Source organism: Chiroxiphia lanceolata, chromosome 2, assembly GCF_009829145.1.
Source record: "Chiroxiphia lanceolata isolate bChiLan1 chromosome 2, bChiLan1.pri, whole genome shotgun sequence".
NCBI lineage: Eukaryota > Metazoa > Chordata > Aves > Passeriformes > Pipridae > Chiroxiphia > Chiroxiphia lanceolata.
The window spans coordinates 2,549,095-2,575,139 of record NC_045638.1 but is presented as its reverse complement, the minus strand read 5'-3'; the positions used below and the strand labels follow the sequence as shown (position 1 = coordinate 2,575,139).

At 45.5% G+C, this 26,045-nt stretch overlaps 2 protein-coding genes across 8 annotated transcripts in view; one reads left to right on the top strand and one right to left on the bottom strand.

The window, feature by feature from the left end:
* The first annotated feature begins 1,019 nt into the window (after window positions 1-1,019).
* On the top strand, window positions 1,020-14,272 carry VPS26C (VPS26 endosomal protein sorting factor C). Its single transcript, XM_032680991.1, has 8 exons — window positions 1,020-1,139; window positions 5,720-5,863; window positions 6,807-6,956; window positions 8,734-8,814; window positions 10,634-10,708; window positions 11,694-11,844; window positions 12,129-12,281; window positions 13,632-14,272. The coding sequence occupies exons 1-8, from the start codon at window positions 1,083-1,085 to the stop codon at window positions 13,712-13,714; spliced, it is 894 nt and encodes a 297-aa protein (XP_032536882.1). The 5' UTR covers window positions 1,020-1,082; the 3' UTR covers window positions 13,715-14,272.
* The window catches only part of TTC3 (tetratricopeptide repeat domain 3), a 52,473-nt gene continuing 40,043 nt past the window's right edge, over window positions 13,616-26,045 (bottom strand). For 6 of the 7 annotated variants that reach the window (XM_032680984.1, XM_032680988.1, XM_032680985.1 and 3 more), the window contains 13 exons: window positions 25,469-25,534; window positions 24,920-25,069; window positions 23,801-23,940; window positions 23,157-23,225; window positions 22,724-22,820; window positions 21,796-21,896; window positions 20,385-20,478; window positions 19,847-19,945; window positions 17,913-18,331; window positions 17,239-17,359; window positions 16,881-17,093; window positions 16,576-16,665; window positions 13,616-16,133 (listed from right to left, as the gene is read on the bottom strand). In XM_032680984.1, the coding sequence (XP_032536875.1) occupies window positions 16,023-16,133; window positions 16,576-16,665; window positions 16,881-17,093; window positions 17,239-17,359; window positions 17,913-18,331; window positions 19,847-19,945; window positions 20,385-20,478; window positions 21,796-21,896; window positions 22,724-22,820; window positions 23,157-23,225; window positions 23,801-23,940; window positions 24,920-25,069; window positions 25,469-25,534 (1,770 nt within the window). In that variant the 3' untranslated portion in view covers window positions 13,616-16,022. The remainder of the gene's footprint in view (window positions 16,134-16,575; window positions 16,666-16,880; window positions 17,094-17,238; window positions 17,360-17,912; window positions 18,332-19,846; window positions 19,946-20,384; window positions 20,479-21,795; window positions 21,897-22,723; window positions 22,821-23,156; window positions 23,226-23,800; window positions 23,941-24,919; window positions 25,070-25,468; window positions 25,535-26,045) is intronic. The other variant, XM_032680987.1, reaches the window with a different exon arrangement.

The following is a 26,045-nucleotide window of genomic DNA, read 5'->3' as shown; positions in this document are numbered from 1 at the left end:
ATTCCTTGCAGCAGAACCAGCTTTCCCTGAGCTGCACAGACTCTGATTTGTTCAGAATTTCAGTTACTTTGATTGCTAATGAAAAAAAAATAAAAGGTAAAAAAAGGGGGGAAAAAAAGGCAAAAGAAAGAGCAGGAATCTGTCACCATCCCTGCTCCCTCACCAAGCCATAGTTTAAGAGTGAATTTAAGAATTCCCACTTAAAAATGACACTGGACACTGGAGCTTGTGCTGTAACACCCCAGGGGAGGCTGCCCTGGCTGTTTAGAGAGTGATGTGCGAAGAATTAGGTGAGAATAATGGCTTGGGAAAGTACTGAAATTCACAGCTAGGCTCCTGCTTTAGATGTTTACTTCGGGACTTGGGATTCCGCCGATGGACAACTTCTGTTTCCGCTGGAATCACGGGAATTCCCTGGCCACACCTGGGAGGGACTGAAGGGTTTCTCAGCACTCAAACTGCACCAGGCGCATTTCCACGCCGGGCCTTTCTGTGTTTCGGGTTTTTAATGCGAATTCCCTCCCTGCGTATTTTGCAAGTCATTTAATCGCCTTCCTAAATTTATCGGGACAAGTTCCAGGGAACTCTGAGGGCAGAGGCCGGGGGCGTGCCTGGAAATTCAATGTGATGAATCACGTGTGTGATTAGAGCAGGGATAAGTTCACTACTGGCATATATGGGTTCTTGAGACTGTATAGTGTAGTCAGGGGGATAAATTTAAGGGCAGCGAAGCCTTTCCCGGGATTCCATTGTCCGACCGTGGGCTCAGGCGCTGCCACGGCCGCCACGGCGGTACCTGGACTACAACTCCCGTCAGCCCCCGCGACGCGCGAAGCACGCAGGGCTCCCGCACCGGCGCGCAAAGCACGGCGGGAGCTGTAGTTCTACAAGGAGGACGCGTCGCGTCACCCGGGCCCTCCCTCGCGTTGCCATGACAACCGCGCGGTGGGCGGGGCCGGGCGGGAAGCGGCGTCAACGTCTGGGAAGTGACGAGCCGGGGACCCGGATGTTGGGGGGGGGAGGAGGAGGAGGGACCCGCCCGGTCACGTGTGCGGGCGCGGGGCCGTCACGTGACCGGGGCGATGGGGACGGTGCTGGACGTGAGGGTGAAGCGGGCCGGGAAGGTCTATCGCGATGGGGTGCGTCTGTCGCGGGCATAGCGCGGGCTTAGCGCGGGGGGAGAGGGCGTGACCGACCCACGGGCGTGAGGGTATCGCGACAGCGGCGCCCTGCGGGGCATCAGGAAGAGCGTCGCCAGCAGGTCAGGGAGGGGATCCTGCCCCTCTGCCCAGCCCTGGGAGGCACATCTGCAGGGCTGGGTCCGGCTCCGGCTCCTCAGGACAGCAGGGACATGGAGCTGCTGGAAGATGATTCTCCTGCGGAGATGCCGAAGGGATGGAGCATCTCTGGGAGCAGGAAAGGCTGAGGGAGCTGGGGCTGTTCAGCCTCCAGAGCAGACACTGAGAGGGGACCTCCCCCATGTCTGTAGGGTCTGCAGGGAGGGGGCAGAGGATGGACCAGGCTCTGCTCGGGGGGGCCCAGCAATGGCACAGGAGGAACGGGCAGGAACTGATGCCCAGGAAGTTCCACCTGGAACTTCCACATGAGGAAGAACTTCTTTGCTGGGCAGTGACCCAGCACTGAACAGAGACCAGAGAGGATGTGGAGTCTCCTCACTGGAGACATTCCCGACCCACCTGGACACGGTCCTGTGTCACCCGCCCCAGGTGGCCCTGCCCTGCCCTGACCTGGGCGATCTCCGGAGGTCCCTTCCAACCCCGGCCATCCTGGGATTCCGTGTGTGGATCGCGGCCCGGCTGCGGGTCCCGGCTTCCCGCTGGGAATCTCCCGGGACCATCCGAGAAGGCGGGATTCCTCGGGAAGCGGCGGCGTCCGCCCTCTCCTGTCGGAGCCGTTGCGGTGCCGCAGCTTTCCCTGTGTCCCAGGGCTTTCCCTGTGTCCCAGGGCTTTCCCTGTGTCCCAGGGCTTTCCCTGTGTCCCAAGGCTTTCCCTGTGTCCCAGGGCTTTCCCTGTGTCCCAGGGCTTTCCCTGTGTCCCAGGGCTTTCCCTGTGTCCCAGGGCTTTCCCTGTGTCCCAGGGCTTTCCCTGTGTCCCGGAGCTTTCCCTGTGTCCCAGGGTTTTCCCTGCGTCCCGAATCTTTTCCCTATGTCCCTACCCAGAGCTTTCCCTGTACCCCAGCCCGGAGCTTTTTTTCCCCCGTATCCCGGAGCTTTTTTCCCCCGTATCCCGGAGCTTTTTTCCCCCGTATCCCGGAGCTTTTTTCCCCTGTATCCCGGAGCTTTTTTCCCCTGTATCCCGGAGCTTTTTTCCCCTGTATCCCGGAGCTTTTTTCCCCTGTATCCCGGAGCTTTTTTCCCCTGTATCCCGGAGCTCTTTTCCCCTGTATCCCGGAGCTCTTTTCCCCTGTATCCCGGAGCTCTTTTCCCCTGTATCCCGGAGCTTTTTTCCCCTGTGTCCCGGAGCTTTTTCCCCTGTATCCCTCAGCTCTTTTCCCCTGTGTCCCAGAGCTTTTTGTCCCTGTGTCCCGGAGCTTTCCCAGTACCTGGAGCTTTCCCTGTGTCCCAGAGTTTTCCCTGTGCCCCAGCCCGGAGCTTTCTCTGTGCCCCATCCCAGTTTTCCCCATATCCCTTCCCGGAGCTTTCCCTGTTTCCCTACACGGAGCTTTCCCTCCTCCCCAACCCTGGCACAGCTTCCCGCGGGTCTCCTGTAGCCAACAGGAGCTCAGCTCTGGGATTTTGGGAATTGTCTTTGGGATTAAAGGATGCTTTTTGTCCTTCTTTCCCCTGGGTACCACGGGAGGACCCTGACCAGGCTCTGGGAAAGCCAGCAGGGCTCAGAAGGAAAGGGAAGGAAAGACAGGGAAGGAAAGGAAGGAATATTTTTAATTTTTATCCTTATTTATCTAGAAATATTTAGTTTTCCAGCAGAAATGTTCAGGTCTTTTTTTTTTTTTTTCCTGTCCATCCAGCCACACACTTGTATCATAAAAATCCTTTCCATGCCCCAGAAATTCCATTTATTGAACGGTTTTCGTGCTGGGAAAACTGGATTTACAGTTTCTCCCCTTGACTTTTAACTGGATATTTTTTTGAATATGGGAAAGGGATATTCCTTCTGTTTTAAGCTAAAATTAGGGTATTTCTGGTCAATCTGTCAGTTTTGTTTGTGGCTTCCCCTTTAACTCCACGTGGAAAGGTTTGTAATTTTAATTCATTAAGTGGGCCTGGAATTTGGAGGTCTGAGGTGAAAACACGATGATTGATGCAGAGCTGTGCACCACGAATACAACAGGGATTTTTAATGGGAATATTATAGGGGCAGAAAGGAGGTGCAGATCTCTAATTAGGCATGGAATGTGTGCAGGTTTGGGGGGGAAATTTGGCATTTGTATACTTCAGAAATGGTCATGTTTGCGAACGTGTCGGAAGAGTAAAGTTTCCTCCTAAACTGTGTGTTAACTCTTAAGGTATTTGAACATCCTGGTGAGCTTCTGTCCTTTGAGTTGTACTTTTTAGAAGGACAAATATATTGACAGGTTTGTGCTTAGGGGGGGCCCTGGTTTTACACAAAAAAGGGCAAAGTAGCACTTCTGGAGACCAGACAGAATTGACTTTATCCCCCTTCACAGAGAAACATCATCTGCTGGCACAGAAACTCCTTAAGGAAACATTACAGTGTCTTCTTCATCCTTCTTCCCTTTTCCCCACTCTGGTGACCTGTAAAGGCTTTTTGTTGTAAATCATGGAATGGTTTGGGTTGGAAAGGACCTTAAAGATCATCCAGTGCCACCCCCTGCCATGGGCAGGGACACTTTCCACCAGCCCAGGTTGCTCCAAGCCCCATCCAACCTGGCCTGGGACACTTCCAGGGATCCAGGGGCAGCCACAGCTTCTCTGGGAATTCTATCCCAGCCCCTACCCACCCTCACAGGGAAGAATTTCTTCCCAATATCCCATCTAACCCTACTCTCTGTGAGTTGGAACCCATTCCCCCTTGTCCTGTCGCTCCAGCCCTTGGAAATAGTCTCTCTCCATCTTTCCTGGAGCCCCTTCAGGTCCTAGAAAGCCACAATCAGTTCCCCCCAAAGCTTCTCTTCTCCAGGCTGAACAATCCCAGCTCTCCCAGCCTTTCCTCCCAGCAGAGCTGCTCCAGCCCTGGGATCCTCTTGGTTCCTGCTCTGGACTCCCTCCAGCAGCTCCATGTCCTTGCTGTGCTGTTCCCCAGGGCTGGAGCAGCTCTGCAGGGGGGTCTCACCTGAGGGGCAGAGGGACAGGATTTTGAGCTGGTTTTCCATTTTTGAAGAAACGTTGAGCGAAAAATTCTTATTTAACTTCAAGTCATCCTTCTCCTTTCTGCCCCCAGGACGTGCCCCCTTCCCATGTGGAAGTGTGTGGGCAGCAGCTCTGGGAGAGGCTGTTGCTGTGTGGTGGGAAACTTCTTTATTAAAGCAGTTCCTGTGTTCAGGATTGTCCTCACTTCTCATGGCTGAGCTGGACTCGTTTTTCACAGCAATAACCTAATTGCTTGTGCTAATTAAGGCCCCTCAGCAGAGCAGAGCCGAATTTAGGTCAGCTTTTCTTCCCTGTCCTTTTGTGCTCGTGCCTCCTGCCCTGGCATTTCCCACTTGCTGCACATCCTCTTTCCAGCCTTGGTCCTGCTGCCGGATGTTCTCCTGCCCCCTTCTTCCTCAGGCCCCCCCTGACCCATTTTTGGCATCCTGTACCACCAGGAAAGACAAAAGGCTGCCAAAATTCCAACAGGAGGTCCTGGTTTGAGCTGGTTAGGTGGAGAAAGGGCAGTGGGAATTCTCCCTTGCTTGGAGTGAGCTCTACCTTGGTGTCTGTTTGCCTGGTGAAGGAGCAGGAGAGAAGATTATCCCCTGGGAACTTTTCAGCTTGTCCATCACTTGCTGCCCTTTCCAGCTGTGAATTTTTCCATGGAGCTTGGGATTGAAGCAGATTTTTTGGTGCTGGACAGGGGAATGATGAACCGTGGGGAATGTGAAATGAATCATGTGTTGCTCCCCTGCACTCTCCTGTTTCTCACTGTTAGAACTCCTGAGCTGATACTCTGAGGATGCAGCAAAAGAATATTTTGTGCACAAAACATCCTTCCTGGGTTGAAGTGACACATTCCTGGAGTCACACAACTCATGCCTTGGATTCAGATACACTTTGAAAGTATTTCTCCACGTTCCTGTGGCAGAGCAACTGTTGATTTGTGTATTTTGTTTATGTATTTTAAGTCTATTCTGCCCCACTCTTGAGTTGAGTCACACCTTCTTGGTTGTGCCTTCCCTTCCCTCTCCCATGGCTGTCCATCCCACTTTCCATGGGACAATTCCTCCTGGAAGTTTATTCTAGCACATGGAATGGAACTTGTCTGTTGCCAACTGACCCGATTGTTGTCGATGAGGGTGTTTTTCATCTTCCTGGAGAGGAAGACCTTGAAAGTTTGGGAAGAAGTTGAAGCCCTTCTGCAAAGAGGAGGATGATATATTTAAGGAAAACAAGCCAGAAGTGCAGAGCTCTCTCCCTACATTCCTTTATCATCACTCTTTGTGTTTCCTGACGAGGTTACACCGTTCTTTGGGAACAGTTTCCTCGAGTTTGAAGATCAGTTACACGCTGCCTGGCCAACAGCTCTGGAAAAAAATGGGTTTAAACAAATGTTTTCACGTTGTCTTCTCTCCCATCAGGAAGTTCTTTCTGGAGTTGTGGTCATCACAAGCAAGGACACAGTCCAGCACCAGGGAATCTCCTTAACCATGGAGGGGTCAGTAAATCTGCAGCTCAGTGCCAAAAGTGTGGGGGTGTTTGAGGCTTTCTACAACTCTGTCAAGGTAAGACCTGCACAGCTTGATGTTTTCAGCACAAAAACTCTCTCTCTCTTCCCAGAGGAAATCTTTCCTTAATGGCTCTCAGGTGGTCAAAGGATTTCATGGCATGGAAATGAGGGGGAAAGCAGGGAAATGCTCAGCATTAGCTGGAGATCCCAGAATCACAGGATGGTTTGGGTGGGAAGGGACCTTAAAGATCACCCAATTCCAACCTCCTGCCATGGGCAGGGACACCTTCCACCAGCCCAGGTTGCTCGAAGCCCCATCCAACCTGGCCTTGGACACTTCCAGGGATCCAGGGGCAGCCACAGCTTCTCTGGGCAACCTGGGCCAGGGCCTCCCCACCCTCACAGAAGAATTCTTTCCCAATATCCCATCTATCCCTGCCCTCTGGCAGTCTGAAGCCATCCTCCTTGTCCTGTCCCTCCATCCCTTGTCCCAAGTCCCTCTCCAGCTCTCCTGGAGCCCCTTTAGTCACTGGAAGGGGCCCTGGAAGGATCCTTCTCTTCTCCAGGTGAACCCTTCCAGCTCTCCCAGCCTGGCTTCAGAGCAGAGTTGCTCCAGCCCTTAGATCAACTTAGTGGGCTCCTCTGGGCTTGCTCCAACAGCTCCACATCTTTCTCACGTTGGGGAAAATAATAATAAAATTCCAGAGAGAAAAGAAGAGTCACCTCCAAGCAAAGCTCCACTTTCCAGAGTGCTGGAGACACTGCTGTGGAGCTCCCTGGATATCTTTGGTCATCAGTGTGATGCAGCCATAAAACAGACCACAAATGATTGTCTTGAGGAAAACATTAATATTTCTTTTCACTGTAAAGAAATATCCCAACACTGTGTGCCGTGAAAGGTACCTGAGATTCTGGAAAACCAGGAAGTCTGTTAGAGTTTGGTGGATGTTGTTGGTTCTCTGTTTCGACCTAAACCTCCTTAACATTTCTCTTTGCAGCCTATTCAGATTATTAACAGCACTATTGAAATGGTAAAACCAGGGAAGCTTCCCAGTGGCAAGACAGAAATTCCCTTTGAATTCCCACTGCACATGAAGGGGAACAAAGTCCTGTATGAGACATACCATGGTGTGTTTGTTAACATCCAGGTAAGCTTCTCTCCATAAAAATCTACCCTTTCAGCTGCAGAATGTGTTCTAAAGCATCTCTTAATCCATGGGAATTGAGGATAAAGTTTGGGGGTGGAAGTTCTCACAGGGCAGAGTGTTTTCTCAGTTTGGAGACTGAGCCTTCCACATCATTATCCTGTCAACCTTTAAGGAATGATGGCCCAAAGAAGGTGTTCTGTACCTTGTCACAACTCTGACATCCTGTATCTGATCCCTCCTTGTGTTGGAGGCAACTGTGTCCATCCCCTTCCTGCAAAACAGCTGCACCCAGTGGGGGTTTGTTCAAAATAAATGTGTAATCTCACCCTGAAAACTCAAACCAAAGTGTTGAGAGCTCGTGGCAGCTTCCAAACCAGGGGTTGTTTGCTTTCCCATGAGGAATAACGTTCCCTGCCCAAATCTCTGTGGGATTTGTGCTGTTGACAGAATCTTGTGGAACCACCACAAAGTTTGAGATGGGACCTTTTTTGGTTAAAAATTGTAGTACCATAAGTGGGTTGGTTGGTTTAGGGGTTTCTTTGGGGGGTTGTTTTGGTTTTATTTTTGAGGGAAAGCCTTTCTTCACCCGTCTCTGAGGGTAAATATTGTGTTAGACAGTTAATTCTTTTATTACAGTCTGGAATTAAAAAACCAACCTAACTACAACACCCCCCATTAGCCTGTCAGAAGTAACTAAAAGAAAAAAAATCCATTGTTTCTTTGGTCTTTTTTTTAAGGATTTCCCATCTATTTTTTCAGTTTTGGCTTTCTTCCCCAAGGAACATTTGTTTTTTGTGGTGGGCATGTCAGAAATGGTGCAGAACTGGTTGAGTTGCTTCCCATATCCCAAATAACTTGCTGTGATCAGCAGCAGTTGCTTTAAGGTGCTCTTTAAATGGGGAATATTTTTTTTGTTCTGTCATTCCCTCTCTCCTCTGTGTAGCTTCTCTGGACAAGCTGGGGGATAAAATGCAATTTAAAAAATGAATAATTCCGATTTCAGCCAAACTTTTGAGTCCTGCTCTCCTGAAGAGGAAAATGTAACACTGAGGTGCTGGTTAAGAGACACTTCCTAAACCTCTGTGCAAGGCCTGGGCAGTTTAATTAAGCCTCTCTTTTTTGATTTAGGGATTAGTTGTGGGTTCAAGTCTCTGTTCTCATGCAGAGACCTTTTAATTATCCACTGATGGGGAAGTTTGGGGCCGTGAAGGAGAGGTGAGGAAGCCAAATCCCTGCTCTGAGGGCACCTCTTTTTGCCAATTCCTCCTCTGGGAAGAAGGAATTCAAACCAAACCACGACAAAACCCCCATCCCAACAAATTCCCTGTCCTGGTAGGACACTCAGAGGCTTTGTTAGAGATGCTGAAGTGTGGGATTACTGGGATAACTGTTTTCAGCTGCTGGTTTATGGCTCCCATTTTTAGGGGAGGAATTTGGCAGCAAATTAACGTCATTGCCTGATTTCACTGCAAACTTTAAGCTCAGCTGTGTGGTTAAAGACAGTTCCCCATTAAATACCCACAGAACTGTTACCACTTAAGCTCAACCCTTGCAATAAATTTCAAATTAGGGGGGCTGTGAATACATTGTGTCAATAATCCCTTATCCAGAGGAGAGGGGGGGAAAAGCAATTCCATAATCACCCTGAGCAGCAGCATTCTGCACAGAGGCAACAAAAAGGATGAAAAGTTGAAAGAGGGAGAATAAATCTGAACTGGAGAGAGAATAAATCTGAATTAAAGCTCTTCTTTTCCCTGTGTCATCCCATTCCCACCAGTACACCCTGAGGTGTGACATGAGACGGTCTCTGCTGGCGAAGGACCTGACTAAGACCTGTGAATTTATTGTCCACTCCCTGGTAAGTGAGATTTTGGGGGGTTTTTTTCTCCACTTTAAGTGAAGTTTAGAAGGTTAGGAAACCAAGTAAACCCACGGAATTTGTAATAGTGACACGTGGGATGGTAGAAGTGTAAAATCAGGGAGTATCCTGAGTTAGGAAGGACACACAAGGATCATCAAACCCAGCTCTTGGCTCTGCACAGGACAGCACTGTCCAAAATATCTGAGGGAAGGAAGCAAACCCCAAAACAAACCCACTCCAAAGAGCTGAGCTGACAGTTCTGATGAGAACAACCCATTTCTTTTGATTTTAAAGGAAATAGGACACAGAGGATTTGGATTTTAAGATGGTTTTACACTGCCCTGAGTTTATTCTCTTATTCATCCTCTCAGTTCAGGAACAGTGGAGGGGTTGGATAAATATGATGTCATTCTTCTGAACACTGTTTCAAATTATCTCAGGAGTTCTCAGCCAAAGGTTTGAGGCCCCCACAGTGCCTGTCCTGGAAATGGGGGTCTGGTGGGGAAGAGAAAAATTCCTGATTTCTGTTCTTCAGAGGAATAGTTTTGATTTAGAGCCCTGACTCCAATATCAGGTTGGAAATCCCAGGATCAAGGCTGGAAGAGACCTTGAGGAACATCCAGTCCTACCAGAATCACCCCTAATCCATGACCCCAAGGACCACATCCTGGAACACTTCCAGAACCAGCCACTCCACCACCTCCCTGGGACATTTATTCCAAGGCCTGACCACTCTGGCAGGGAAAAAATTGTCCCTAATACCTAATCCCTGTAGGATGAGGTCTGACTGTCTCCCAGGAAATGCTTTGCTGGTTGTTTGAAGTTCCTGTATCAGATTTGGGTCTGGTTTATGTTGATCTGTGCCTGTCCAGAGCAGCTCAGGACAGTACAGGCCTAATTAAACACCTCTTGTTCCATATAAAACTCGCTGGAACATCCTGTTTGTATCATTCCTTTGAACTCCAACAGGACAGTGAATATAAGAATCTTTTGTTTTACTTGTGACCAGTGGTGGAAATATGTTATTTTAGCTCTGTAATGCCTTTCTAAAAGATTTAGTTTGGTGTCATAAACAAGTTTATGGTAAGATTTCATTATTTCCTGAAATACATTATGCTACATTTTATTGGTCCATTATTACATTATAAGTGAGCCACACTTGTCAAAACAGTGAAAAATTACATATCCTGCAGTTTTCCTGGTTTTATTTCTTGTTCCCACTACAGCACTTCTGAGATCACAAGTCAGTAAATCATGAATCTCTCAGTCAGGGGGAATTAATGAGGTTTTACTGAACATATAATTCTCACTGTCAGTGCTCAATGCACCATTTCCCTTAAGCTTCTCCTCTGCCAGAATTTGTCATTTTGGGCAAACACAGCCAATCTTTTGCTAATCTCTTCCATCTTGCAGCTGGGCAGCAGCAGCTATTTGGAATTCTTAAGGAGTGAGGGCAGATCCTAACAGAGAATTCCAGTCCAGCCCATTGGTGGGGGATAAGGAGAGGGAGGGAGAGTTTATACAACTCATTGGCCCTGCCCAAATTTAATAATGAAAGGAAACATTTCCAGGGACGTGTAAAATGAAATTATTTATACATTAGAAAACATGAATTTTTTTTTTTTCCTCTAACACACTGTATGCTTCAGATAGGGAGTGTATTCCTGCTTCAGATAGGGAGTGTATTCCTGCTTTAGATAGGGAGTGTATTCCTGCTTTTCCAGCTGGTTTGGAGCAGCCAAGTGTTGTGTTTTTTAATCTTCTCTGGACGTTTTGTGGATCAGAGCTCCCAGTTTAACTCTGTCCTTCCTTGCAGTCACAGAAGGGGAAGCTGCTGCCCAGCCCTGTGGATTTCACAATCACTCCTGAAACTCTGCAAAACGTTAAAGAGGTAAAATGATTTGCTGTTCTTTTATTTTAAATGTTTGTGTGATTCTGAGTGAGACCAGGGGAATGATTAAATGCTGCCCTGCAGATAATCAGCTCTTTTTACCCCCTTCTTTCTCACTTTTCTAAGCAATAAAGTGATTCTGCCTCATCTTTCATGTCATGGTGACCAATTCAAGGTGGAATTTTGTTCAGTAACCATTGGATATTTGTATCCTTTTCCTGAGTGAAAGGAGGCAGTGGAGCCAAGGAAAACATTTCATACCATGGATAGCCAAAAGCCCTTAAAAAATCTGTATTTTGGTCCTTGGCTGTGCCATTTTTTTACATCCTCACGGGGCTTTGGGAAGCCTGAAGGAGGGCAGGATTAGGTGGGATGTTGGGCAGAAATTCTTGACTGTGAGGGTGGTGAGGGGCTGGGATAGAATTCCCAGAGAAGCTGTGGCTGCCCCTGGATCCCTGGAAGTGTCCAAGGCCGGGTTGGACAGGGCTTGGAACAACCTGGGCTGGTGGAAGGTGTCCCTGCCCATGGCAGGGGGTGGCACTGGATGGGCTTTAAGGTCCTTCCCAACCCAAACCATCCTGGGATTCTATTCCTGCCAGTCTCCCTCCTTCACCACGAGGTTCCAGCTCCTGGATGAATTGTAATGGCCAAGTGCTGTCAGTTCATCCCAGGAAAATCCATCCCTTGGGATGATGGAATGGGCAGGAAGGATGCATGGCAAGGGAGAGGATTGTGGAGATGCCCTAATGCAGATGGGTAAGGATACAGATTGAAAAAATTATTGAAGCTCATTTCTGAACTCCTGAGTTCTTAACCTTGGAACTTTGGGGCATTTCCTGCACATTTGGATAATTCTCTGTAAGGTGGTTTTTTTTTTTTTCCTTAGTCTGCTCTTCCAACGCTGTCTCTTCCTCAAGAGTTGGCCTGGGTGATCCTTGTGGGTCCCTCCCAGCTCAGAATATCCTTGTGATTCCATCTCTTCCAGAGAGCCTCCCTCCCCAAATTCCTGATCAGGGGGCACCTCAATTCCACCAACTGTGTGATCACCCAGCCCCTGACGGGGGAGCTGGTGGTGGAAAGCGCCGAGGCCGCCGTGAAGAGCATCGAGCTGCAGCTGGTCAGAGTGGAGACCTGTGGTGAGTGTCCCTGTCCGTGGAAAATTGTAGGGAACAGCCCGCAGGAATCACCTCCTGTGCTTGTTCACCTTCAATCTGGAATATTGTGACAAGCCAGAGAGCATTAAAAAGACCTTCAAAACCACGGTTTGCGCTTCGGGTGGAATTTAATCAACTCCAGTTCATTTAAATAACTCCGTGATCCTTAACTTGCAGCTCAGAAGTTTTTCCCCCAACCCCAGTGTCTCTTTGCTGCCTTCTCTCACCTCTTCCCTGCTCTCCCTGTGCCTCTGCTCCTTGCCCAGGCTGTGCTGAAGGTTATGCCCGGGATGCCACGGAGATCCAGAACATCCAGATCGCCGACGGCGACGTCTGCAGGGGCCTCCCCATCCCCATCTACATGGTGTTCCCCAGGCTCTTCACCTGCCCCACCCTGGAAACAACCAACTTCAAAGTTGGTGAGTGTGTGGCACTCGATGCTCTGGAGGCATTTTTTTTCCATCAGGGACGAGTTTCTAGTTTTCCTTCAGCTTCTGGCAGGTAACGGGATCAATCCGGTGCTGCAGGAAGGACCAGGGACATCCTGGTCCTGGAAACACATCCTGGTGTTTCCCTGGAGAGGCTTCCTGAAGAGGATGTCACAGATTTGAGAAAATACAGCCCAAACATTTCCAAGAGAAACCCCTGAGCAACCATTAAACTACTTCTGACTGACAGAATTCCATGATAAAGGGGCAGGAGAAACAGTGGAATGCAGGTCATTTTTTTTTCCCTGCTAAAAGTTGCACATAATTTAACACTTGAATAATAATCCAAGAATAAAATTCCCTCTTTTCCTCAGCAGTGAGAACCCCCTCTTTCCATTTCCTCTCTGTTCTGTTTCCAACTCTCCTGCTGGAAGCCCTGGAAGCAGGAAGGTTGGTCTGGGTGTAACTTTGCTTTTCTTGACCTACACCACCTGCTCCTCCCTGCTGATTGTGGCCAAAATCCAGCATTTTTCTTAAGAAAATGAGGATTTTCCTCACTTGCTCAAACAATTACTGCAAGAATCACTTGGCTAGTTTGTATTTCTTCCCTCCACCCTGTTGGAATCTTGGTACAGAATCTGTGTGCAGTGCTTTTCCCCAAAATAATATTCTTACTTATTTTTTTGCCATTTTTAGCTCTTGAATAGCAATTTAAATTGTTAGTGTGGGAGCTACTTTTATTTATAAGAAGTATCTTAATATAGTTACAAAGACTCTAAAAAAAGGGCAGTTATTTTCAGTTTATTTTGATTTCTGCCTCCCTTCATTTATTAGCTCTGCCTGGCTTTGTCTTGTCTCCATTTGGGATTGATTATTGATCTCACATTGGATTTTGGCTTTGAATGACACAATATGGTGTCTAAAGAGTAGATTTTCTTCTGGAATTTTTATTCCAGACTTGGCAGATCTGTTGTATTCCAGTTTCATTTCCCGAGGCTGTTAAATGCTGGCAACAGGGGAGGAATCTCTCCTGGGATTCTCCCACTTCCCTGCTTCTAAACACCATGTTTAGGTGTCTTTCCCAAAACATTTTGCTCCTTGACGTGTGAACTCTGTTGTCCAAAAGACTTTTGTGTCACAGTTTTATCACTGACAACTGAATGCAGAGGAATCCCAAAGATTAGAACGAGGCAGGAATTCTCTAGGAATGATCCAAGCTGTGGGATCAGGTTCTGCCTGGGGGGCAGTGCCCTGTGTGAGACCAGGAGCTCCTGCCCTTTATCCTGCTGGCAGGATCCAGTTTGACATGGAATTCTCCCTTTTCCTTTCCCCTTCTCCCAGAGTTTGAGGTGAACATCGTGGTCCTGCTGCACGACGACCATCTCATCACTGAGAACTTCCCACTGAAGCTCTGCAGGATGTAAAGACCCAGGGAAGGACTTCCTGGAAAAGGCCCAAATTCTTCAGAGGAGAAGTGAAACTTTATCCATGCCTGACTCCAGCTGGAGCCACCTCACTCCTTTTGGGTCCTCCTTGTGCTTTCAGTTCTCTGGTCATCTTTCCCAGAGACCCCACCTGGACTTCCCAATCCAGGCAGCCTTGGCAGGGATCCTTCTGCCTTCAACAACCACGTTATCCCCACTTTTCCTCAGGCAAATCCTGAGGGAATGACTTTGCAGCTTTCTACAACTGCTGTGTAAGTATGTAGGAAGTTTCTCTCCTTATTTAATTCCACCATATTTGTTCCAAAACCCTTTGAAGACCCCCTCAAACCTGTTGAATCCTGTTATATCCATACTGGGAGGGCATGGGAATTGTGATATAATGATAAATAGGGTCTTGGAAGGGATAAAAAGTGGTGCTACAACACTGGGAGGTGCTGCTGTGGGATCAGTGTGAAAGAAGTGAAGTAATACCGAGGAAATTTTGGTCAAATTGGGAACATGAGTCTGTGGTGGAGGAATAAATTCACCTGTTTGTAACTGTGCAGCTTAAAGGAACTTTATGGGCAAGAAAGAACCTTCCCAACACAAACAGGTTGTGGATTTTGGGGTTGTTTTAATGGAACAGCCACAAGTTGATTTTAATTGTGAATTTTTCCATGAATCTTCCCTGTGGGGTAAAGGCAGGCTCAGGTATAACGTATTAGGGGAACTGGAAGTGTAAAAGTGAGCTCCTGAAAAGGCAGAATTAAGAAAAGTGCCTGAAGTCATTTCCTTTGGCTTTATCCAGCAGCTTTGCCAAGCAGGACAGTGTCATTCCAGGGGTGGCCCTGGCGTTTTAGGGAGCAACAGCTGGAATTTTTATTTCAGTCTCTTACTGGGGGGGAAAAAGTGCCATTTACTAAAACTTCACACTTTTCCCTAAGAGCAGGGGATGGTACAGGGTGATTTTTGGGAAGTGGAAGCCACTCTTTGTAGTCCCCAGAGCAGCTCTTCCACCTCCTGTTGTCCCAAGGGATGTGGAAAGAGCAGCCCCAGCACCTGGATCAGGGAGGCTGCAACCCCCCAAAAATACTGGAAGGTGAAAAGGAGGCAAGTGCTGGAATTCCTCAGGCTCCATGGAATTATTTACTCACCCATAACTGAGACAGCAGAAATATTACACAAAGCCCAACCCTGCATGAGCTGCAGCAGTAATTTTAATTTCTTATTCAAGTGCCAATTCATACACTGATTAATCACAGAGTAGTTTAAAACTTCAGCTGGAGGATATTTATCACTGGGGGGAACAAGTGATCCCTAGAATTAGCTAATGAGCTCATAATCCAGTTAATGCTGCCTGGAGTCAGACAACAGCCACATTTGATTTTCAGTTTGAGATTTTCAGTCTCTACTCCTCATTTTTTGGCTCTTGGAGGCAAATGTGACAGTGCTGAAGGTGCTCTGGCAAGCTCAGACTCTCAAGGCAGTGGGAAAACCATTCTTGGAGCTGTTTAAATTCTGCCCCTCACTGGTGACCACTTCCTGCACAAAATACAGATGTTGCTTCAGCCAAAATAAAAATCCTGTCCTTCTCATTTAAACAGATCAGCTCTTCAACAGTGGGGGGGAATTCAAACCCTATTTTCAGGGTTTGAATTAAAGAATCCTTTAAAGAATGGATCCACTGTACTCCAGCTCCATTCACATGAACACTTTAAAATTCTTGCTTCAATAAATTACTAAAAGTCAGTATTTAAACAATTTGAATTTATGCAGAGAGAGGAGCTGCAGGGATGAACTGCACTCAAAAGAGCCTGACTGGAATCCTGCAGTTCAACTGGAATTGCTGATGCCAGAGGAAGGGAATATCTTGGCTCTTCCAGTTCTGCATTTGGGTCTCCTGCTTGTTTGATGTTGGAATTTGGTTGCAGTGTGGAATAAACCTGAGGGAAAGCTCCCTCTTCACAGGAATTATGCTCTGGCCTTTCAGATAAAATAGATTTGCTACTTTTCAATTAAATTAAAAAAAAAAAAAATCAAACAAAGGCCTGTTTTGTGTGCTGCCAGCGCTGAACCACATCAGCTTCCCACATTTAGGCAGCAACCAGGAAAAGTGCTGGATCTTGGAGTCTGGGCCTTAATGCCAAGTGTTAAATCCCAACTCAGCCTGAGCTCTGTCACCACTGCCAATAAAACCAGGGGCCTGGTGCTGTCCCTCAGCTCTGGGGTTACTCTGCAGCCACTTTGCATCTGATTATGATGATTATGATGATGATTATTACTATAAAGTGTTGAAATAAAGCCAGGACTAGGTGCACTTGTTCCATGCAGGAAGCTCAGGGAAGTCTTCAGGAAGGAGGGCGTGGACACGGCAGATGGGGCAGGTGCTGGAATGTTCCTTGAGCCACGTTCTGATGCACTGCAAGGGCAGGGAGAGAGGGAGGAGGCAAAGGCTGGGGTTAGAAAAATGTTCTCCAGTTCTGATCCATTTATTCTGCAAGAAGAAATCAGCAGTGAAGAAATAAGGCAAAGGGGGAAAGTCACAGACAAGAACATGGAGTTACTCTAATATAATCCTGACTTTTTTTACTCCATGAAGTCCCACTATCAGGTGGCAAATGTAGGGATAGCTCAGTCCATAACTGCTGCAAACAATCCAGATTTAATCTCTGAAGGCTCACTTTAAATTCACTCTGATGAATTATCACTTTACTTTAAAAAAACCCTAAACCTTCCTGACACAGTAAAACTGGCTCTTAGGGGGAGTCTGGGGTGCAAAGGCTGGAAAAAAGCAAACTGTGCCCAGTTGTTTAAGCACTGAGGGGTAAATGGAGAGTTCAGAAAACAAGCCCACAACTTACTTCTCTGTGAAAATGATGCCCACACTCCAGTTCACACGGGTCTCTGCTCAGCTCATCGTGACAGATCGTGCAGGGATCCTCGCCGGAGGCCTGCACATGGAATGCTCAGTTATTGGAAAGCCAGCAGCAATTAATCAGCAAATTCCACCAAGTCAATTAGTTTACTAACTTTAACCAGGTCTATTGAAGCTTTTGTACACAGAATAAATGAGCCAGTTACTTTCTTTCCCCAGCAACACCCCAATTGTTTCGTGTCTTGGAAGGAGCACATGGCAATGACCTCGCTGGAACAGAGGAGAACTTACTGCATTGTCCTGCTTTTTCCATTTAGCTTTAGGTATTGCTCCAACATTCCCCCAGGGCTGGAGGTTTGGCTGAGGTGGGTTTTTATTTGAGGTGTTTTTAGGTGCAGGTCCTGCTCTGGAGGGACTGGGGGCATTTCCTTCTGCAGCCGCTTCCCGACTCCGTGTTCCGGTCGGGGCTGCTGGAGCAGAGACTCTCCCTGCTGAAGTTGGTGCCTGAACAGACAAAGAAAGGAATCTGGAGTGAGTTTGTATTTAGAGCTGGATGGCAAAGGGCACTTTGTGTAGTTTGGGGCTGTGCTGCTCCATTCCCTCTGTCAGAAGATTCCCAGGAAGAGGCAGTGGCTCCACCCCCTCATACCTGGCTCTGCCGGTCCAGGATCAGCTCCGTCACTCGGTTCAGAACCTCATCAAAGCTCAGACCTGACAGGGTGTTCCCATTTCTTCTCTGTACCTCTCTTATAAAACCAGTGAAATCTGAACTGCAGGGACAGGAAAAACAAGGATCAATGACTGGTAACACGACACTGGAGGCTCCATGTTTGATTCCCACCAGAAAAGCTTTAAAAACACCAACTTCTCCCACAAACTGGAGCAGGTGCCTGTTCCAGGAACTCTTAGTAACCAGGATCTGCCTTTATTGTAAAAAAAACCCTAAACAATAATCAGAATCACAGAGTGGTTGGGTTGGAAGGGATCATCCTTAAAGATCATCCCATTCCAAACCACTGCCATGGGAAGGGACACCTTCCACTAGACCAGGTTGCTCCAACCTGGCCTGGGACACTTCCAGGGATCCAGGGGCAGCCACAGCTTCTCTGGGAATTCTATCCCAGCCCCTCAGCACCCTCACAGGGAACAATTCCTTCCCAATATCCCATCTAACCCTTCTCTCTGTCAGTTTGACCCATTCCCCCTTGTCTTGTCACTCCAGGCCCTTGGAAACAGAACAAACCCAGTCCCTGTTGTACTTTATCCCTGGCTGTGCAGAACTTATTACACCCATTAAAACATTCCACTCATTCCAACCAATACCTGCTGTAGTTTGGGAATATACTCTGGAGCTGTGCAATAATATTTTCCAGTGCTTTTGGAAGCTTTTTGTTGTTTGGAAGTGCAGGAGGCCTTGGTTGCAGAGCTGAGGCATCCTGGTGGTTCTGGGTTGGCTGAGTGGCACTTCCAGAAATCCCTGATGGGTGAGGTGATGGGATTTTATTGGAATATGATCCCTCTGGAGGTTGGGGATGTGTTTTCACGGATCCACCACTTGCAGAACAAGCCTCAGCAGTGGCAGGTGCTGCCTTAGCTCCAGCCTGGGTTTGAAGGGATGGTTGTGTTGGACCTTGACCTTCAGGACTGGAAAATGCAGGAAGTGAACTTGAACTGGGATGTGCAGATGCCAAGGAATAGGTGACAATGGCTGGATCACTGACCAAAGGTCTGGCTGGGATTGTCTAGGAAACAAAACACATTTCACAGGACAAACAGTGACTAAAACAAATTTGAGTTGAACTCTGGAGCGTTTGCAGCTTGAATTATGACACGTTTCATGGTGCCAAGGACCTGGAAGGTCTCAATTTATCTTAAGAACTCCTTAAGATCAGTGCAGTTGTTTGACCTCAGGACTATTTTCTTTCAGCTTTCTCTTTTAAAAGGTTATTCTGGTCTTACTGCAGAAAAAAACCAGATACCAAAGGGAGAACAAGAGGCTCAAAAGTTGCTCTTTCCCAACCTGGAAATTGGGGATGATTAAGTTATGTACATACTCTGTGACAATAAGTAGAAAGGATATACTTAAAAATAAGTGAGGAAGGAAAAGTATGTAGGAAAAAAGGAGTGGAACAATTACTTGTATAAATCCAGAGAGAGTGTAGTAATAATCTCAAATTTACAGTATTAGAACAGAGTCCTGAATCTAAATTATACTCAGAACAAACAAGAGAAAAAATCTAAATTATACCCAGAACAAAGAGAAACCCCCATGATTTTCTGCAGAGAAAAAATACATATAAAATATAAAAAGGACAGTCACAAGGTTAAGAAGAAACTGCCCTGATTTGAGCAAAGCATTCGTGGAACTGTTGGCCCATGAGAAAATGGGTCTGTGAGCAGGATTTCCCTGGGCTGTGCTCATTCCAGAGGCACTTCCAAAAGTGGTTGGACTCCAGACGTGGCTGGAAGTTGATTCTGGTGTTTGTAATCACTCACACGTGTTGGTGTAACAATTTACTCAGGAGGAATTTCTCCCTGGAAAGGGTGGTCAGGCCTTGGCAGGGGCTGCCCAGGGAGGTTTGGAGTGCCCAGCCCTGGAGGTGTCCCAGGAAGGCCTGGATGTGGCACTCAGTGCTCTGGGCTGGGGGACAAGGTGGGGATGGGGTACAGGGGGGACTGGATGACCTTGGAGCTCTTTTCCAACCTCTGGGATTCTGGGATTCTCTGTAATGGGGCTTATCCTGATGGATTTTGGAGCTGTTCAGCCTGGAGAAGAGAAGGCTCCAGGGAGACATGAGAGCCCCTTCCAGAGCCTAAAGGGGCTCCAAGAGAGCTGGAGAGGGACTGGGGACAAGGGATGGAGGGACAGGACAAGGGGGAATGGCCTTAAGCTAAAAGAGGGCAGGGTTAGATGGGATATTGGGAAGGAATTCTTGGCTGGGAGGATGGAGAGGCCCTGGCACAGGTTGCCCAGAGAAGCTGTGGCTGCCCCTGGATCCCTGGAAGTGTCCAAGGCCACGTTGGAGCAACCTGGGCTAGTGGAAAGTGTCCCTCCCCATGGTAAGGAGTGGAACAAGATGATCTTTAAGGTCCTTTCCAACCCAAAGCTTCTGTGATTCCATGATTTTGGTCCTACAGGAAAACCAGGATGTGCAAAACCATCAGTGCAGCGCCTTCAGTTCAACTTTAAACAGCTTAAAAACCTCTCAAAGCAAACTGAAAGAACTTAAAACTGCCCTGAAAGGTGAGGTACTCACCAGGACACTGGGAGGAGAGGGAATATCCATAATTTCCACCTTAGTGAGGGAAATCCGGGCACCACTTTTCACCAGCTCAATTTTCTCCTCATACTCAGCCTGCAGAGGGAAAACAAAGCATCACCCTCCACCTCAGCTTTAATTAAAAGATCCCTCTTCATTTCACATTTACACTTTACATTTGAACTTTGCCAGAGACTTCTCTTGTTTTTGGTTTTTTTTTAAAAAGTTCCACGAATTTCTAAAGAAATCTAAAAGAACCAAGAGAACAGACTTGTTAGTGTGGGATCCAATTTTGAAACACATGAATAAAGGACAGGTTTTTTTGCCTTTGTAAAATTGAAGCTATTCTCTGTAAATTTACTTTAATAACCTGGACTTAAAACTGTGTCTTTCTTTTGTGATTAAAAAAAAAAAAAATCCCAGGTCAATACTTGGTGTTTTAAAAAACAGGAATGCAAAGTTATTTAAGGTATTTATTCTGTTTGAATTTCCCAAAATTCAACTTAAAAGCTTGCTAAGAGAAAGGAAGCCTCACCTCTACTTTTTCCAGCTGTTTCTTTACATTGGAAATAAAAGTTTCCCAGGAATCAATCTGTGACTTCAGCAAAGGTGCTGCTGAAGCTGAGCTGCTGAAATATTGAAGATTTGCAGTTAAATTCCAACATTCCCATTATTTTTCTTTAAGACCAGTGGTGTCTGTACAAGTTTCTCCCTCACCAACTAATCACTAAGTTTCAAGATTTCAAGGGATTTCGGGTTAAAAAGTTAAATCCTTGGTGTTCAGATTCCATCCAATCCCAGAAGTGAACTCCTACCATGGAATTTAGTATTTTGCAGCAACATAAGGAGAGGGAAGGGGAACATGACTGAAATTTAAGGTGCCATCAAGGGCTAAATCAGGTCCTTGTAAGGAAGAAAACAACCTTGGCTGCTCAGTATTTTCTGTTCACACTTCAGCTCTTTCCCAGGGAAAACTGGGAATAACTGGAATGTTCCCAGGTGCCTGATCTTCCCCAGCTCAGACAGAAAACAGGGATAAGGATGAGCCTCAAAGACCAGCTGAATTCTGGTTGGGGCAATACTAAATACCCCAAAATCCTGTGTACTTAAGATATTATAATTTCATATTTTCTCTAAATATTTTATTTTATTCGATTTTGTAACATGAAGATAAATATTATTTAAAAACACTCCAAAATTACAGGTGTTTTGCTCCCAGAGGGATTCCAGCCTGAAACATAAGAGTTAAAGGCAGCTTTGCCTCAAGCTGAGTTAAATTAAACATTTATAATTCATATTCTTACATGTTACATATATTCTCTATATATATTTCTATATATATAAAATATAAAATATATATTATATATATTTATAAATAGAATATATAATAGTTTATAAAATATATTTTATTTATATATAAGTATACAATATATAATATGTATAATAAAGATATATATTATATATAAATATACAATGCATAATATATAATATATATATTATATATAAATATACTATGTAGAATATATATAATACAGATATATATAATATATAAATATACCATATATAATATATATAATATAGAGATATATTATATATAAATATATTATGTATAGTATATATAATATAGATATATTATATATATTTTATAAACTATAGCTCTTTTATATATTATATAATATATATTTTATATATTAAAAATTTATATTCTTAAAACATAAAAATATAAAGTTAGTTTTAAAAATCCCCCAGATGTGTGACACTAAAGCAGGGGAAATATTATAATTTTAATGTTAAAAATGTACATATTTTCATAATATTTAACCACTATAATAATAATAATTACAAATATTTTTATAATATTTAGGCACAATAATAATAGTGAATAAACACTGCAATTGTATTTAGCAACCAGGAGCACTAAAATTTGTGGTGTGAACTCTCTGTACCTGCTCAGTGTCTTCAGCATCTTGAGATTTGCCTCTGCTTTGGCAACGGTGCCACTGAGCTTCCAAACTTCAGTTTCCTTCCAGTTCTGGAACACTGAGATCTGGAACCAAAGAGTTAAAAAAAAAAAAGTGTTTAAAAAAAAAAACCTAAAACACGAGGGGATTAAAAACCCCTCCAATTAAATTTTAATTAGAAATTATATTTAATTAGAATCTGAAACAAGAGTTTGACCACACAAAGCACAAACACACCCAGTTCCTACAGGGAGGAATTTCAAGTGGAATGAACATCCCAGGGTTTTGGGGAGGATAAAAAGTTCCCTCTGCAGCTTCTCCCACATAAACACACACATCTATATGCAAATAAACAGATATTTAGATATAAAAAGGCAGCCTTTTAAATACTGCAAGGTTGAAGACTAGAGTGGACCAACAAGAGCCTTCAAGCTCTTCCTAAGAAGGGAGGATTCTTCACAATATTCTCAATATTCCAAGCATTTCCAGCATAAACCAGCTTAGTTTAGAAAAAAATATTGATACATGAGTTTTACCTGCATAAGGAAGTAGCTACATATTCATTAATAACTTAAAACAGGGAGGTTTTTTAATGTTTCTGTGGTTAATTCCAAATGGAATCTCTTCATAAACAAGGATGTGACTCAGTTACCAGAGTTGAATTTTGTTTGGGGCAATAATTTATGCCCCAAATTTTCTGCACTTTTAATACTAATTAACAATAATAATAATAATAATAATAATAATGCACCCTGACCTGCAAAGTTTTGTGGGAAAACACCAGGAACAGCACTAATCAATATTGGAATAACATTTCTGATATCACCTTCCCCACCTCCAATGAGCACAAATGATCCAAGCTCCAGCAAAAGGTTTTTAAGGTTTGTTTTTTTTTTTTTCTTTTGGTTTGTACCTCTGCTTTAACAGCTCTTTTCACACACTCCTGGCAGTCATCTTGACTCTTTTTTATAAGCTCTTCCAATTTTACTTTCTCATTAGCAAATTTATTACTGTGAAATAAAAAGAAGTTAAATATTTGAGTAACATTTCCAGCAGAGCAGTATTTAAAATTTATGCCATTTTAGAGGTTTTCTACAGCTACTCTCTCTACTCAGTATCATGTAATCAAGGGAAATATATGAGAGTATGATGAGAAGACAGATCTCCATTATTCTAAATATTAATATTTACTCAGGATAAGTAAATGAAACAAACTTAGAGTAAGAGATACAGGTTAAAGTGCTTATTTCTCCCTGAGCCTTTACCCAGAGCGAAGCAGAAAACTCCAATATTGACAAATCAGCAGAAAAAATGGAAATATTGCAGAAAAAATACAAGACTTTTACCTGGTATCCAGAAATGTATTTAAATATATATTATACTGCTTTTCCTTGTCATCAATGGTCTTCAAATACCTGCGGGAATGAAGCATTTATTAAACTTGTGCTGATAAAGGTTCCTTGGCAAATGTGGAACAGGTTCCTGTGTGGCCACAATGACAACCTGTGGGCTTTAGATATTGTTGTGTCTTAATATCTGTATATTTTAGATATTGTTTGATGCCATAAATATTACAGTGTTCCCACCCCTGGAAGTGTCCAAGGCCAGGTTTGGATCTTGGAGCAACCTGGGCTAGTGGAAGGTGTCCCTGCCCGTGGCAGGGGGCTGGGACTGGATGAGCTTTAGGGTCCCTTCCAACCCAAACCATTCCATGATTCTGTCCTAAGGACATTTAAATATATTCCTAATAAATCAGCAACTAATACAAAAACCAGGCTGATGGATTTTTCCAGAGAAATTCAGCCCAAAGAATAAAGATTAAACAACAGCACTGAAGGACCAAACTCCTCAGGGCTCTCTGATATCTTGACTTACCCAGCCAAGGGTTAGGTTTAGATATATAAGAAGTGAAATATTTCTATAGAAGTTAGGAGATATCTAATGTCTTTCAAATGTCAGACTGATGTAAATCTGTGTTTAAAATCAGTACCTCTCGTTGGTGTCTGTGTGTTTTTTGGCCGTGCTCCTCAGGGCTTTTAAGTTGTCTCGGTTCTCTTTTTTCTCCTGCTGCCATTTCTTCCCTTGTGCTTCCGAGTCCTGGTGAAACCAATCCAGTTCATTCTGGGAGACCTGAAAGCAGAAAACAAAGCTTCGTTTCTGAAAAACAGTGTTTTATTCAGATGCAAGGTCGAGCAGAACGAGGATATTTGTCACAGAATCACAGAATCAGCTGGGTTGGAAGGGACCTCCGAGATCAAGTCCAACCCTTGATCCAACCCCGCCGTGGTTCCCAGCCCATGGCACTGAGGCCACATCCAGTCTCACCTTAAAAACCTCCAGGGACGGAGAATCCACCCCTTCCCTGGGCAGCCCATTCCAATGGCTGAGCACCCTCTCTGCAAAGAAATTCTTTCTAATCTCCAACCTAAACCTCCCCTGGCACAGCTGAACACCCAGCCCTCTTGTCTTGCTGATGGTTGCCTGGGAAAAGAGACCAACCCCCCCCGGCTCCCCCCTCCTGTCAGGGAGTTGCAGAGAGTGAGGAGGTCTCCCCTGAACCTCCTCTTCTCCAGGCTGAGCCCCCCCAGCTCCCTCAGCCTCTCCTCACAGCACTTGTGCTCCAATCCCTTCCCCAGCCTCGTTGCTCTCCTCTGGACCTGCTCCAGCCCCTCCATGTCCTTCCTGAGCTGAGGGCCCAGAACTGGACACAGCACTCCAGGGGTGGCCTCACCAGCGCTGAGTCCAGGGTAGGAATTCCTTCCCTGCTCCTGCTGCCACACTGTTCCTGATCCAGGCCAGGATCCATTGGCCCTCTTGTCCCCCTGGGCACACTCTGGCTCCTGTTCAGCTCCCTGTCCATCCCCACTCCCAGCTCCCTTCCTGCCTGGCTGCTCTCCAGCCCCTCTGGCCCAGCCTGTAGCACTGCAGGGGTTGTTGTGTTATGATCCATCACAGACTGGGGTCGGAAGGGACCATAAAGATCATCCCATTCCACCCCCTGCCACGGGGGTAGAGATTCCTTCCACTATCCCAGCTTGCTCCAACGTGGCCTTGGACACTTCCAGGGACGGGGATTCCACGCCCTCTGATCCAAGGATGGAAGTTTTACCTCAGTCTCTTCCACACTTTTCCTCAGGAGCTCTTCCAAAGCACCGATTTCCTCGGAACTTCGGCTCTGCAGCTGCTCAAATTTCTCCTCTGCCTCTTTCAGTTGTTCTTGCAGCACCTGATGCTCCTTTTCCACACGCAGAATATCTCCCTGAAAAGAAATCAGGTGGCAAAACCCAACCTAAATGACACATTTTCTCCCTTTTATCTCCTGGTACAGACATAAACCTGCCATTAACACCACTCTGAACTGTCTATATGCCCAAATGGAGAGTTTTTATCAAGCCTCAAGATTTCTGGAAGGGAAATACAATCTCCCTAAAATACAGAACAAAGCTCAAACCCCTCCCTGTTGTGGGCCTGTGTGAAGTTTCCATGAAGAACATCACAGAATACAGAAAAAGAGGCCAAACCACACACCACCAAACCACCCAAAATACAGAAATACCTCTTAAAATATGTCATTTTCAGAGAACTTTATCTTCTCACTGCTAAATTTTTTGGGCATTCCTTTAACCTCCTTCATGAGAAATACAAAGATGTAACTTACTTGTTGGTTTTCAAATGGATGGAAAGGCAGGGTATTGGTTTCCCTATCAGCTACTTCCTGATTGACCTAAAATACAAGAAATTTTGAGTAAATTAAAAAGCTTTCAAGTTTATAGATGCAACTACAAGGTCAGCTCTGGTTTGGAGCTCTTCTACCTCACCTACAGCTTTACAAACCCAACTGATTTACTGAGCAGGTCTAAAACAATGCAGAAAAACGTTGTGAAAGTGTTTCTGGAAGGGACTTCAACCTGTAAAGAAAGCACTTGTCTGTCTGATCTTTCCCTAATTTCACAGACCACGAGCATTTATACTGAGTGTCTTCAAGCACAGCTGTGCCCTAAATGTCTGAAAACTTCATATTTGCAAGAAGTGTCTGACAGCTCCCTGAGAAGCTGCTTTGTGAGTCCTAAACTCAAGATCTACCACAGAAGTGCCTCTGCTTAGAAGGGACTCCAGGACCCTGTTTTGTTCCACCACTGAAAGACCTTAGTGAAAGAACTGAAGTTCCTGATGTCCCTGTTCTAACAGGCTGTTAAACATCGTGGTCAGATAAGCTTAAAATCATGGAATTGTTT